This window comes from Chiloscyllium plagiosum, chromosome 24, assembly GCF_004010195.1.
Source record: "Chiloscyllium plagiosum isolate BGI_BamShark_2017 chromosome 24, ASM401019v2, whole genome shotgun sequence".
In the NCBI taxonomy this organism is placed as follows: domain Eukaryota; kingdom Metazoa; phylum Chordata; class Chondrichthyes; order Orectolobiformes; family Hemiscylliidae; genus Chiloscyllium; species Chiloscyllium plagiosum.
This window is the reverse complement of record NC_057733.1, coordinates 15,057,941-15,072,385: the sequence shown is the minus strand read 5'-3', so window position 1 is coordinate 15,072,385 and position 14,445 is coordinate 15,057,941. Positions and strand designations below refer to the sequence as shown.

Sequence of the window (14,445 nt, the reverse complement as noted above, 5' to 3'; positions counted from 1 at the left end):
TTGAGGTCGGGGTGGAAGGTGTTGGTAAAGTGGATGAACTGTTCAACGTCCTCGTGGGAGCACGAGGCAGCGCCGATTCAGTCATCGATGTAGTGGAGGAAAAGGTGGGGGCTGGTGCCAGTGTAGCTGCGGAAGATGGACTGTTCCACATATCCTACGATGAGGCAGGCATAGCTGGGGCCCATGCGAGTGCCCATGGCTACTCCTTTGGTTTGGAGGAAATGGGAGGATTGGAAAGAGACGTTTGTCAGGGTGAGGACCAGTTCAGTCAGTCGAAGGAGGGTGTCAGTGGAAGGGTATTGGTTGGTACGGCAGGAAAGGAAGAAGTGGAGGGCTTTGAGTCCTGTGAATTAACCTATTATGAAGAAACATATTCATAAAAGTATCAGATTCTAACTTCGCACCTCACCATCTGACTTTGGATTGATATATAGTACAGTAAAATTTTGCTTTCCCTCATCTGGGTACTGCTAATTATCATGAGAATATGCAATTTCCTTGTTCAAATCTGCTGGCAATTTGTGAAGAAGAGAAGCAGAATAAAGCAGCTGACCACTGCCCTCCTTCTTCCCCATATCTGATACGCTCTACAGTTTAATTCACCAGAGAGTTCTCCTTTGAGGTAATGGTTTAATATCTACCATCTGCCAGTGTTCTACCTCAGGTTTTTGGAAAATACATCCAAAATGTGAGAATTATCGCTGACTACCGTAAACATGCCAGGTTTCAGTGCAGAATGACAGAACTGTGCATTAAAAAAATTACTTGCTTGTTGGTGTTTATATATAGTGCCTCGCAACCTCCAATGGTTGGGCGACAATCCCAGTGGGGATTGTGACCTCCAAGACAGCAATGGTGGCTGTGTATTAGATAGTCAGATACTACACTCCTGAGATATCTAGAAATTTACATAAATTGCATGACCTAACCCAATCAGTGCAGAGTCCAATCCCTGACCCCAACATAACTTGCAGACTGGCAAGTGTTTTAATTCTTTTCTTGTGGCTGTATCCTTGTTGCTTGAACAGCTCACTCAACTCAACAATTCTCGTTTCAAGCTGCACTAAATGTGAAGCATTAAAATGGGGTCACTGTAAAAAGAAACTTTTCCAAGCACTGTGGTAGGGTGATTGACCTTATTTATAACTCTTAAAGAACTGAGCAAAAGTGGGTTGTAATGGACTCTTTCCTGCACGGGAATCTTTGAAAACAATACAACACAATGTGAAGGAGAGTTATTTTCAGAGGAAATGTGCATATTGGGCACATAAATTGAGAAACATGGCCAAGTTTTTTGATCTTACTCCTCTCTGACTGATTCCTCTCTGATATTGAACACATTTCTCACACCCTCCTACTTGCAATGGAGGGGTGGGGTGAGGGGGGGGGCCGGGGGGGAGATTTTGGGCAGGTGCCAATTTTCTTTTTTATTTATTCATTCACGGGCTGAGACATTGCTGTTTGGGCCAGCATTTATTACCCACGGTCGTTACTGTCACGAAAGGATTTCAGTGAATCAATTTGAGTCCGGAGTCACATGTAGGCCAGACCAATTAAGGATGGCAGTTTCCTTCCCTAAAGGACATAACTGAATCAGATGGTTTTGTTGCGACAATGATTACACGGTCATCATTGGTCACTTCATTCCAGATTTTTATTGCATTCAAATTCCATCATCTGCCATGGTGGGATTTAACCCCAAGTCCCCAGAACATTACCAGGGTCTCTAAGCCCAGCAATAACATCACCAGACTGTCACCTCCCCCAATAATGTACTGTTGGAGGTGGAAGCCCTTCCTGTGTCTGCAACTTTGTCCATGTTTACGGGACTCTCTGCCCTTCCATAGATCAAAGGACTATTTTGTTCATAAGGCTCCTTTGAACTCTTTTTTAAATGACCTTCCTTTTAAGCTTTTCCTAGCTTTTAAATTATTTAAACTAATTTAACCTGAAAATTTAAGTGAAGCTAGTATAAAACTATTAAGAATAGGAAAATACATGTTTTTTTTTAATAGACGAGGTCAAGTTTATACCAAAACTGCATCCAAAGTGTGCAATTCTGGCTTTAGTGAAGGTAGGTCATGGTGGGGAGGTCAGGACTGAAATCTTTTTCCATACAAGACACTTTGGGAAAATGTGCACTGAAGAAAGTTGTAAACAGTTGATCAGAACAGTAGATGTGATCTGTATGGACTTCAGTAAGGCGTTCGACACGGTTCCCCATGGGAGACTGATTAGCAAGGTAAGATCTCTTGGAATACAGGGAGAACTAGCCATTTGGATACAGAACTGGCTCAAAAGACGACAGAGGGTGGTGGTGGTGGAGGGTTGTTTTTCAGACTGGAGGCCTGTGACCAGTAGACTGCCACAAGGATCGGTGTTGGGTCCTCTACTTTTTGTCATTTACATAAATGATTTGGATGTGAGCGTAAGAGGTACAGTTAGTAAGTTTGCAAGGTGCTGCATTTTGGGAAAGCAAATCTTAGCAGGACTTATACACTTAACGGTAAGGCCATAGGGAGTGCAGGTTCATAGCTCCTTGAAAGTGGAGTCGCGGGTAGATAGGATAGTGAAGGATCATTTGGTATGCTTTCTTATATTGGTCAGAGTATTGAGTACAGGAGTTGGGAGGTCATGTTGCAGCTGTACAGGACATTGTTTAGGCCACTGTTGGAATATTGCATGCAATTCTGGTCTCCTTCCTATCGGAAAGATGTTGTGAAACTTGAAAGGGATCAGAAAAGATTTACAAGGATCTTGCCAGGATTGGAGGATTTGAGCTTTAGGGAGAAGCTGAACAGGCTGGGGCTGTTTTCCCTGGAGCCTCAGAGGCTGAGGGATGACCTTATAGAGGTTTACAAAATTATGAGGGGCATGGATAGGATAAATAGACAAAGTCTTTTCCCTGGGGCCGGAGAGTCTAGAACTGGAGGGCATAGATTTCGGGTGAGAGGGGAAAGATATAAAAGAGACCTATGGGGCAACTTTTTCACACAGATAGTGGCACGGGTATAGAATGAGCTGCCAGAGGATGTAGTGGAGGCTGGTACAGTTGTAACATTTAAAAGCCATTTGGATGGGTATATGGATAGGAATGGTTTAGAGAGATATGGGCTGGGTGCTGGCAAGTGGGACTAAATTGGGTTGGGATATCTGGTCGGCATGGACGGGTTGGACCGAAGAATCTGTTTCCGTGTTGTACATCTCTATGATTCTATAAAAGGGAATTTCCAGCACTGCTTGAGGGCCAAAAGGTGCAGCAAATTTACAGGTTTCTATCTCTCTGATTGGATCATTGATCATATTCCTTTCTACCCACAAGATGTTCCATTTCCCCTCACCCCAATATACAGCTGCATCTCCTCTCTTCCACCTCCTGCAAACATTGACCCGGACTGTCTTGACCCATCCAATAGCTGGGCCAGCTCTCAATCTGACTGCATCAGCTGTGGAACTCAGGCTGTGAAACATAAAATTTGGCAGGACCTCCAAGAACCTCAGATTCCAAGTTTCTAGACCACTTAACCGCTCCCTGTCCTCCCTGTTGCCTCTTCCAAGGAGATGAATAGCGAATACAAGAGGATAGTTAATATAGGATGAAACTGGATTGAACTGAACAGGAAAGGGTTTGCTTTCGAGAGTTTTATAATAAACAATATAACTATAACTCTGCTGGCATCAGATGAAGAGCAATGAATGTGGTGTTTGTAACATGAGCCCTGATGAAGAAAAATAATAAATTTTGTTTTTACCGGACTGCATAGGTCATTCGATCAGGGCGCAATGCCCTCATCATACACAGTTGCTGTAAAGTTGTTTTGTTCTTCCATTCTTGTGGAAACTTCTCTTTTTCTGGACATTCAGACTCGACAAACTTCTTCCATCGCTTGGCAGAGCCTTCAATATCACGGTCAAGGTTTCGAAACTCATCCATAGTTGACAATGCCTAATATGGAGAAGGACAATAGTTATTTTTAGTTATAGTTATTAATGTTTCTCACAATTACATTGATCTCAGTGTCTGAATTTGCCATCCAACATATTATTCCACATCCCAAATTGCCCAGAGGGAAGTTAAGAGACAACTATGTCTCAGTCACATGTTGGCCAGACCAGTGAAGGGTGGCAGTTCCCTTCACATCACTGAACCAGATGGGTTTGTCCAACAATCAGCAATGGATTCATGGTCATCATCATGCTCTTCATTTTTTTAAAAATTGAACTCAAAGTCTACCATCTGCCGTTGTGAGATTCAAACCCTGGTCCTCAAAACATTACCTGGTTTTTTTGGATTAACAGTCCATTAGGTCATCGCCTCCCCTTGATGCCACTGAAATCAAAGTGCAATGGTTATCCCTCAGGTGTCCTCCTGCCTACAACATATAAGCTTATCACTCACTTTCACATTGAGAAACTGGCATCCAGGCATCATTGTAATAAACAATTACGATATTATTTCTGCTGAAATATCTGCAGTGGGTCTAACCACCCATGAGACATAACTTGGAAAGAAATTGTTTACATGTTGATTTGAAAGCAAAGCTGGAGATAATGTGTATTATGAATAACTGCTGTGTACTAAACCTCACAATGGAAATGTCACTCAAATGCTATAGTGAAACAAAAGGTTATTCTCATTGCTTCTTTTTATAATGTCTTCTCTGCCAGTGTTTTTTCCTCTGCATCTTGCTTCTAAAACCATGGACTGATTGTCAAATGCATACCTTGAGTGCTCCTTGTTGTCAGGTATTTTGAGTGAATAGATGGAAATGTGTTGCTGGAAAAGCGCAGCAGGTCAGGCAGCATCTAGGGAACAGGAGAATCGACGTTTCGGGCATTAGCCCTTCTTCAGGAATAGTCATTCTACATACTGGAATCTGAACAGCAGTTCATTTGAACATCATTGACTGAACTGGATATCCACATCCAAGTATAGTGTCAAAGGGAGCGATGCAGAACACATGGGAGTATCAGCTCTTCATTTAAGAGTCAAAGAGGATGCCCTTTCGTCCATTAACTCTGTGATAACCTAATGACACGAATCCCACTTCCCAGCACTTGGCCTTGAATGTTCTGATTTTTCAAGTGCTCATCCAAGCCCTTTTTTTTAGAGAAGTATTGAGGTTTCGTGCCTCAATGACCCTCCCAGGCACTGCATTCCAGATGCCCACCATGCTCTGGGTGTAAAACCTTTACCCGAAAACCTGCTGCCAATTGTCATTATTGAACTTTCAATGAAGCGGAACAGCTGCTTTCTATCCACCCTGTCCTCATCATTTTATACAATTCAATCAAGACCCTCCCCCGCCCCCACAAACTTCCCTGCTCCAAGGAAAATAACCTGAGCTTATTCAGCCTCCATTTCATATTGTCCAACCCAGGCAACATCTTAATGAATATCTTCTGTAACCTCTCCCGTACAATTACACCCTTTCTCTAGTGAGATGACCAGAATGCACCCAGTACTCCAGATGTGGCCTAGCATAGTTTTGTTCAGCTCTAACATAACCTCCCTGCTCTTATAATCTACACTACAACTGATAAAGCAAGTATCCCATATGCCTTAACTACACTAATAACCTGTCCTGACCTTCAGGGACCTTTCACTAAGCACAAGATCCCTCTGTTCCTCTGAGCTTCTCAATGCCCTTGAATGCTCCTTTGTCTTGTTACTTCTTTCAAAGTGCGTCACCTCACACTTTTCATGGGGAAATTCAAACTGCTATTGATCTGCCCATCTGACCAACCCATTTATATCTTTCTGTAACCTGAGACTTTCTTCCTCACTTATTAACCACCTGGCTAATCTTTGTGTCATTCATAAACTTACTTATCATTCCCCCAACATTATCATCTGCATTGTTTATATTACAACAAACAATAAGGCATCCAGCACTGATCCCTGTGGTACATCTCCGGATACTGGCTTCCAGTTAACGAATCAGCCTTTTCTCGCCATTCTGTCTCCTACCATTCAGCCAATTTTGTATCCATCTTGCCAAGTCATCCTGGATCCCATGTGCTTTTATCCTCTTCAGTCTTCCACGTAGGATCTTGTCAAAGGCTTTCCTGAAGTCCATGTAAATAACATCAGCTGCACTAACTTCATCTACTCACCTCCTTGAGAAATGCAAACAAATTTGTTGGGCTTGACCTCTCTTTCACAAAGCCATCCTGATTTATTCTTGATCAAACATTCAAATGGAGACTAATTCTCTCCTTCAGCAATTTCTCCAACAGTTTATGAAAGGGAAAATTCTCAATGCTGTCACCATCTTTGATATGATATGGCTATAGTACCTGTAATATGTGGGGAGGTTCACTGTCTTTGTTAGTGGTATTAATCTATATTTCTCATACCAAATGTGGAAGGATGTCCACACATCGTCTTTGGCAGAAGAGAGGCTCAATCTCGTGAAAGAGCAAACATTTATTACATAGCACATATTGCCAAGTCACATTACAGCTGAGACAAGTGATCCCTTGTGAGACATCAGGAACAACTTAAAAGTAAGCTCGCATTACTGTTAGTGTAGCATTTCAGTACACCCATGGCTACATTGGATCAAAAACGCAAAACACTAGAGAACTTGCTAGCATCTGTGGAGTAAGAAACAGAGTTAACCTTTCAAGTTCAATGACACACTTTCTGAACAGAGTACACAGAACACCAGTGCCCTTCTCCCAAGAAGTATTGTATATTCTATAGATGAAGCTTATGTTGTGATGTTGGTTAACCCTTTCAGATACTGTCTAATTTAATACTTCTGATCTGCTTTTCCCTAGTAGGGAATTGCTGAGGCTAAATACATCACCCTTGAGTCACCCAGATCAATTAATTCGTACTTATGCTATATCAAGACTGGGTTTCTTCTTGTTCCAGGACTCAACTAATCACCATTGCAACCAGTTGAGCTTCTGGACCTGAGCTAGCCTGCTTTATTTAAGTCACGTTAGCTGGCTATTTGGCATCACATACAGATAGAAATATCAATCTTCAGAATGGATGTAAGTTGGCACTCCATGTTCTGATGAAGATAAACTGCTGGTCATTAAATAGATGGGAAGCCTCACCAAAGGCTTAGTTTCAGTTCTGACGAAATATATCACCTCCATAAAGGCAAAACATCGTGCACACTGGAAATCTAAAACAGACAGAGAAAATGCTGGAGAAACTCAGCAGTTTGACAGTGTCTGTGGAGGGAAGAGGAGTTAATGTTTTGAGACTGGTATGACTCTTCAGAAGAGAACTGACTTCTGAAGAGGAGTCATAACAGACTCAAAAGATTAATTCTCTCCACACGTGATGCCAGACCTGATGAGTTTCTTCAGCATTTTGTATGTTTATCGCATGTGTTTGTTAGCTTCATGTAACTATCAGCAATTACCATCACAGTAACACATCTGGGCAGAGAAGGTTTTTATTTTAAGTATTTTTGAGAAAAGATAAGTAAGATTTGTGTACTAGTGCCAGAATGCAAGTTGCCTGCATTTGTCCTCCATGTACTTCCTACACGCTGTTCCTTTTTATTCACTCGTGGGTCAGGGCATTGCTGGCTGGTCAGCAACTATTGCCTATCTTAAATTGCATTACAAAAGCTGCCTCCTTGAATCGCTGCAGTCCATGTGCTATAGGTTGACTCACAATGCCCTTAGGAGCAGAATTCCAGGATTTTGACCCAGCGACAGTGAAGGAACGGCGATATATTTCCGAGTCAGGACAGTGTATGGTTTGGAGGAGAGCCTGAATGTGGTGGTGCTCCCGTGTATCAGCTGCTCTTGTCCTTCCACATGGAAGTGGTCATGGGTTTGGAATGAGGTATTCTCTGAGGATCTTTGGTGAATTTCTACAGTGCACCTTGTAGATCGTACACACTGCTATTACTCAGTATTAGTGGAGGAGGGAGTGAATGTAGTGCCAATCAAGCGGGCTACTTTGTCCTGGATGGTGTCAAGCTTCTTGAGTGTTACTGGAGCTGTATTCATCCAGTCAAATGGGGATTATTCCATCATACTCATGACTGTGCTTTGCAGATGCTGGTCAGGCTTTGGGGAGTCTGGAGGAGAGTTACTTGCCACAATAGTCCTAAACTCTGACCCACTTTTTGAGTCATTGTGTTTATGGGGTGAGTTCAGTTGCATTCCTGTTAAATGGAAACACTTCAGGTTGGGGGATTCAGTGATGGTAACACCACTGAATGACAAGGGGCAGTGGATATGGTTGTTGCCTTGAATTTGTGTAATGCTTATGTTATTTGCCATATGTCAGCCCAAAGCTGGATATTGTCCAGATCTTTTTGCATTAGAACAAGGATTGCTTCACTAATCTGAAGGGTCATGAATGGTGCTGAACATTATCCAATCATTGGCAAGCATCCCTATATTTGATCTTATGATGGAGGGAAGGATATTGATGAAGCAGCTGAAGATGATTGGACCTGGGCTAGTAGCTGAGGGACTCCTGCAGAGACAACCTACACAGCACCTTCACCTCATCCTGCAATGATACTGCTTGTCCTGACCTTAGATCCACAGAAATATCATTTTCTTGGCTCAGGAAAAAGGGAGGTAAAAAAGGATGAGAATCATAGAATACATACAGTGTGGAAACAGGCCCTTTGGCCCAACAAGTCTACACTGACCCTCCAAAGAGTATCCCACCCAAACCCATTCCCCTACTACTCAACATTTACCCCTGACTAATGCACCTAACCTGTGCATCCCTGAACATTATGGGCAATTTAGCATGGCCAATTCACATTGCACATCTTTGGACTGTGGGAGGAAACCAGAGCACCAGGGGAGAATATGCAAACTCCACCCAGACAGTTGCCCGAGACTAAAAGCGAACCTGGGTCCCTGGCACTGTGAGGCAGTAGTGCTAACCACTGAGCCACCGTGCCGTCCTGTAAGACACTGCAACATTTTACCTTTGTGTTTAACTCTACTTTACGAAAACTATTTTGCTGCAAACTCTGGCCTAATATTTTAAGTATGGTTTTCCCAATTAAAGTTCCTATCTTTGTAGCTTTATAAAGGATTTCCAAGCTGTCCTTCCAGGCATGGAAGATTAATTGCTCTTGTAATGTGCACAACTCCTACAAGGCAAAGTTAATAAAGCTCCGAGGTATGGAAGTCTTCCCAAAGTGTCACCTCAATTCCCCATTATTAGAGGCCACAAGTGCCAGGATAGCCTCAGAAACCAATAGTGAGCCTTACGCTGACTTACAGGTGGTCTGAAGGCAGGCTCAAGGCTGACCAGGAATAGCAGGAATGCGGAGACCTGCAGTTGTACACTCCACGCTTTCTGGTACATGGTCAAGCCAGGAGGCAGACTGGTGCCGAATGTACCATCCGGCATTATTAAAAATGGAGCATAACAAATTTGCACTGAGCCTGACCTGAATAGGTAATCTGACATTTCCGTGTCTGTACAAAATAAAATCAGCTTACAGTCTTTCTTTATCCTGCTTACTTGGGAAAACCACAAAGAAAATACTGGGCCGAATACAGTAAAAAAAAATGCATAAATGTTTCAAAGTCTTCAGCTGAGGAGTGGAAATTATGTGAAAGACCAACAGCAAATCCATTTTCTACCTGCTCTGCCATCAGCTTCTTAAAAGCAGCTTTCACTCTGTGACTCACTATTTATGTGAATTGAAAGTGTGAGGCTGTTGTATTTCCATAGCAAAAAGAACTTAAAAAGACTATAGGTGAAACAGGTGCAGTGTGTGTGTGTGTCTGTCTGTCTGTCTGTCTGCAGAGGGGTGAAACCCTATATATTTTAGTAATCGGGACCTACAGGATCAAGAGGTTTATCAAATATTCCAGTGATCAAGAGACCACCTAATTGATATAAAGATACACACTAAGTAATAGAAACGTGATGCAGGGCATACACATCACTTTAAACTTTATTTATAGCACAAATCACTTCAATAATAATGCAACTTTACCTTGAATAAGACTCAGCAGCACTCACACCCTACTTGAACATTGTGGAGATTGTGATAATGAAGTAAACCCAGTTTTTCAGGTTTATAATGTTGCCAGTTTATCAAAAGTGCTGATTCACAAGGTGCTAGTTAATACAAAGTTTACAGTATATGTAACTGCTAGTAAATGCAAACTTGCCAAACTGCAAGCTCAACTGACAATCCTAACTTGGTCATTCGTGTTATTCAGAATTATCCAGCTAATTTGAACAATTGCAGAATCACATCTAATGTTGGACACTGTGTTGAAATCTTTGCAAACGTAGGCTGGTTGGGTACAGTTTGGTGCAAACACCCAGAGAGACATGCTGTTTGATACAATCTGTCAGTTTTTCGGACATATGGCCTGCATCACACTGGCACTGAAATTCATATATCACATTACTCATTTGTGTGATAGGCAGAACATCTTTTTGGCTTAATGGCATCATTCTATGAGTGGCAAACACCAAGGTGTTGCATAGTAATAACGTCAAACATCTAACCTTCTCCTGGTGGTTCAAACCTTGGAGTTATCAACTCTTCCAGGGGGATTCTGAAGTAGACATTTTCAGGACTACCTTCAAGCCTTCTATGGGTTTGTGCGATATATGAGAAATGTTCTGATCAGGGTAGCTATTATCCCGGGATGTCTTTGATGTTCCTTACTTCAACAGCAAAGTTGCAACGAGAACAAATAGCTTGGCCCTACACAAGAGTTCACCAATAAAGCAACCGCATAGCACGTGAATTTGGATGAATCTCAATGTGCATCCTAACCAATAAGGATGAATTGATGGAAGACAGCTTTGTAAACATCCTTGGCTGATTTCTCAAGCATGGCATTAGGAAGGTAAATTTGTTTCACTGGTTCATTTCAAACATGAATTTGAGAACAAGATGGAGGCCATTAAGGCAAGTACCTTTGGATTCAAATATAGCAAATATGTCATTTATATATTGCAAATATGCAAGGGGTGGGAGGTTAGAAGCTATTCCACTGAAAACAGGTTTCTCACAGAATCTTCAAATATTCAAACAACAGCCGAGCCGAATGGGGATTGAATGGCAGAGAAGGTATCAGTGAAACTGAACTCAACTGCACGAGTTGCAGAGTTCTTACACAGAATGTATACTGATTGTATACTGGTGGTCAGTCTAGATCACCATGATATAGTGCTACAGTGCAGATGGCTGAGCCTTCCTTGAATGGTAGATTGGTGAGTAGATTTCCAATTCAAATGAGTGTATGGATACTACACTGCTATTGATATGCAAGTCCTATATTGCTTTCGCAAATTTAATGGAATTGTTCATCGTGTAGATAAAAAATATGCTCAAAACTAGTTGTACTAATTTACCCAACCATTTGGCCAGCTTACTTTATGGAGAACAGATCAATAAATAGGGTATAAAAGGTCATCATTTTGTGTATCTTGACAGCCAATAGATGCAGTGATCTATGAGGATGAACGTTTTCAAATGTATCAACCTGCAGATCATTGCTCTCCACAAAAGTTGGTTTTCCTTGAGTTGATATTTCTACAAATTGCCCTGATGAATGCAAGGTGAAAAGGTTTAACAAAATGTGTCTTTTTACTCAAATCTAATTTTGCTGTGAACTTAAACGTTTGTTGTTTGGTGTACATCTGCGCTTAAATGTATAAAACAAAATAACTCCACTGCACGTCACAAGGGCATCCAATGTCATTGGAAAGACTGCAGAATTTGATGAGGAATGGATATTGAGAAAAGCAGAATTGAATGAAGGAGAAGCAAATGCATGTGCTTCTCCAATTTATGTGGTTGAAATGGAAAATGGAGTTTTGAATTAAGTGTTTCAAAGCCAATTAATCAAATCAGCAGTTTATGTAATATTGACTATGTCTGATATATTTCTTTTTGTTACTCTGTGTTTCCATGTTAATTTACCTTGGCATGGCAAAAATGTGCTTCCCATTAATTCTAATCCTCAGGGAAATTTGGAAAAATCAATGTACATTTACAACTAGAAGAATGATTACCTTGCACTAAACTGTAAAATAAAGGCTGGTCATCTACTATCATTTAAAACACTGAAATATAATTGGTGCAATGCAGCCTAACTATTTCAATTTTATTTTACTCCAACTGAGAGGACAATTAGAAAGCAGCGATAGAAATATTCAACCGAGAACCACTTGGTTCAATTAAAAAACAACTTGATTTTTGAGGACTTTTGACTTCTGCAAATATTTGTTCAACTGCATTTAGCAATGGGACAGGGTTCACCATAAACATTGTGGCTTCAGATGCTTTTCCATTGTGTTGTCATATTGTCAAGGACTATGTTGGTGACCATTTAACACACTTACTTTTGACCAATGCCCTGTCTAACAATGGGGGTTAACGCAGCAGAGAATTCATCCTGGGGAAAAAGAGGCATGGTAACGGGAGGATGAGGCAACCATGGGTGACCAGGGAAGTCAGGGGTAGCATAAAAGCAAAAGTGAAAGCAATACAATGTGGCAAAGGGCAATGGGAAACTTACAAAAACCAACAGAGGGCAACAAAAAAGGAAATAAGAAGGGAGAAGATTAAATCTGGGGGTAAGCTAGCCAATAATTTCAAAGGAAGACTATAAGAGTTTCTTTAGATATCTGAAGGGCAAAAGAGAGGCAAAAGTGGACATTGGGCTACTGGAAAATGACGCCAGAGAGGCAATAGTGGGGAACAAGGACGTGGCTAAGGAACTGAATAATTACTTCGTGTCAGTCTTCATGGTGGAAGACACAAGTAATATCCCAAAAGTTCAAGAGAGTGAGGGGGCAGAGCTGAGTATGGTTGCCATCACTAAGGAGAAGGTGCTAGAAAAACTGAATGGCCTGAAGGATGGTAAATCATCTAGACCAGATTGACTACACTCAGAATTCTAAGGGAGATAGCTGAAGAGATAGTGAAGATGTTAGTGGTGATCTTTAGGAATCGCTAGAATCAGGGAGGAATGGGGTGTTCCACAAGGCTCAGTGTTGGGACCACAACTTTTTGCTTTATCCACTAACAATTTAGATGAAGGAACTGAGGGCATTCTGGCTAAGTTTGCAGACGATACAAAGATAGAGAGAGGGTCAGGTAGCATTGAAGACCTGGTGAGGCTGAAGAAAGAGTTGGACAGATTAGGAGAGTGGGCAAAGAAACGGCAGATGGAGTACAATGTGGGAAAGTGTGAGATCAGGCAATTTGGTAGGAAGAATAGAGGCATGGACTATTTTCTAAATGAAGAGAAAGTAGGACCCAAGGGCATAGCCTTAGAGTGGGAAGACCTTTTAGAACAGAGAGAAGGAGAAACTTCTTCAGCCAGAGAGTGGTGAATCCATGGAATTTACTACAACAGAAGGCTGTGGAGGCCAGGTCATTGAGTGTTTTTAAGACTGAGAAAGATAGCCTCTTGAGTATCAAGATAATCAAGTGTCACAGGGAGAAAGCGACAGAATGGGGTTGAGAAATTTATCAGCCATGATTGAAGGGTGGAGCAGACTTGATGGGCTGAATGGCCTAATTTCTGCTCCTGTGTCTTATGGTCTTAATTGTACATTAATACTCATTGCTTGTTTGCAAGTGATGGGAATTAATTGAACTGTTACATGAGCACCCTATAAATAAGCTAACATAGGGTTGAATTGTAGTTGTCAGTGTAGGAGGTAAATGCTAAATAACTAATTTATATATTTTCTAACTAAATATAAGGTTGATTAGAGTGCATGTTCATAGTTCCTCGAAATAAAGGTTTAGTATGCTTTCCTTTATCGGTCAATGCATTGAATATTGGAGTTGGGAGGTCATGTTGTAGCCGGACAGGACATTGGTTCGGCCACTTTTGGAATATTGTGTGCAATTCTGGTCTCCCTGCTACAGGAAGGATGTTGTGAAACTTGAAAGGGTTCAGAAAAGATTTACAAGGAGGTTGTCAGGGTTGGAGGGCCTGAGCTGTAGAGAGAGGCTGAATAGGCTAGGGCTGCTTTTCTTGGAGTGTTGGAGGCTGAGGGGTGACCTTATAGAGGTTTATAAAATCATGAGGGGTGTGGATAGGGTAAATAGACAAGGTATTTTCCCCAGGGCCGGGGAGTCCAGAACTAGAGGGCATAGGTTTAGGGTGAGCGGGGAAAAGTTTAAAAAGGACCTAAGGGGCAACATTTTCATGCAGAGGGTGGTGTGTGCATAGAATGAGCTGCCAGAGGAAGTTGTGGAGGCTGATACAATTATAACATTTGAAAGACATCTGGATGGTATATGAATAGGAAGAGTTTAGAGGGATATGGGCTAAGTGCTGGCAAATGGGATTAGATTTATCTAGGATGACTGGTCAGCATAGAAGAGTTTGACCAAAGGGTGTGCTTTTGTGCTGTACATCGCTATGACTCTATGACAATTCTAATCTACAAAGCCAGCTGGTGAAGGACAGCAAAGGGAGCACTATGATGGCAGTTAGGCA

General features: G+C 41.7%; 1 protein-coding gene across 3 annotated transcripts in view; it reads right to left on the bottom strand.

The window, feature by feature from the left end:
• LOC122562034 (dynein axonemal heavy chain 9-like) overlaps positions 1 to 14,445 on the bottom strand; it is a 508,505-nt gene that overhangs the window by 87,860 nt on the left and 406,200 nt on the right. For all 3 annotated transcript variants that reach the window (XM_043714478.1, XM_043714476.1, XM_043714477.1), the window contains one exon: positions 3,753 to 3,946. In XM_043714478.1, the coding sequence (XP_043570413.1) occupies positions 3,753 to 3,946 (194 nt within the window). The remainder of the gene's footprint in view (positions 1 to 3,752; positions 3,947 to 14,445) is intronic.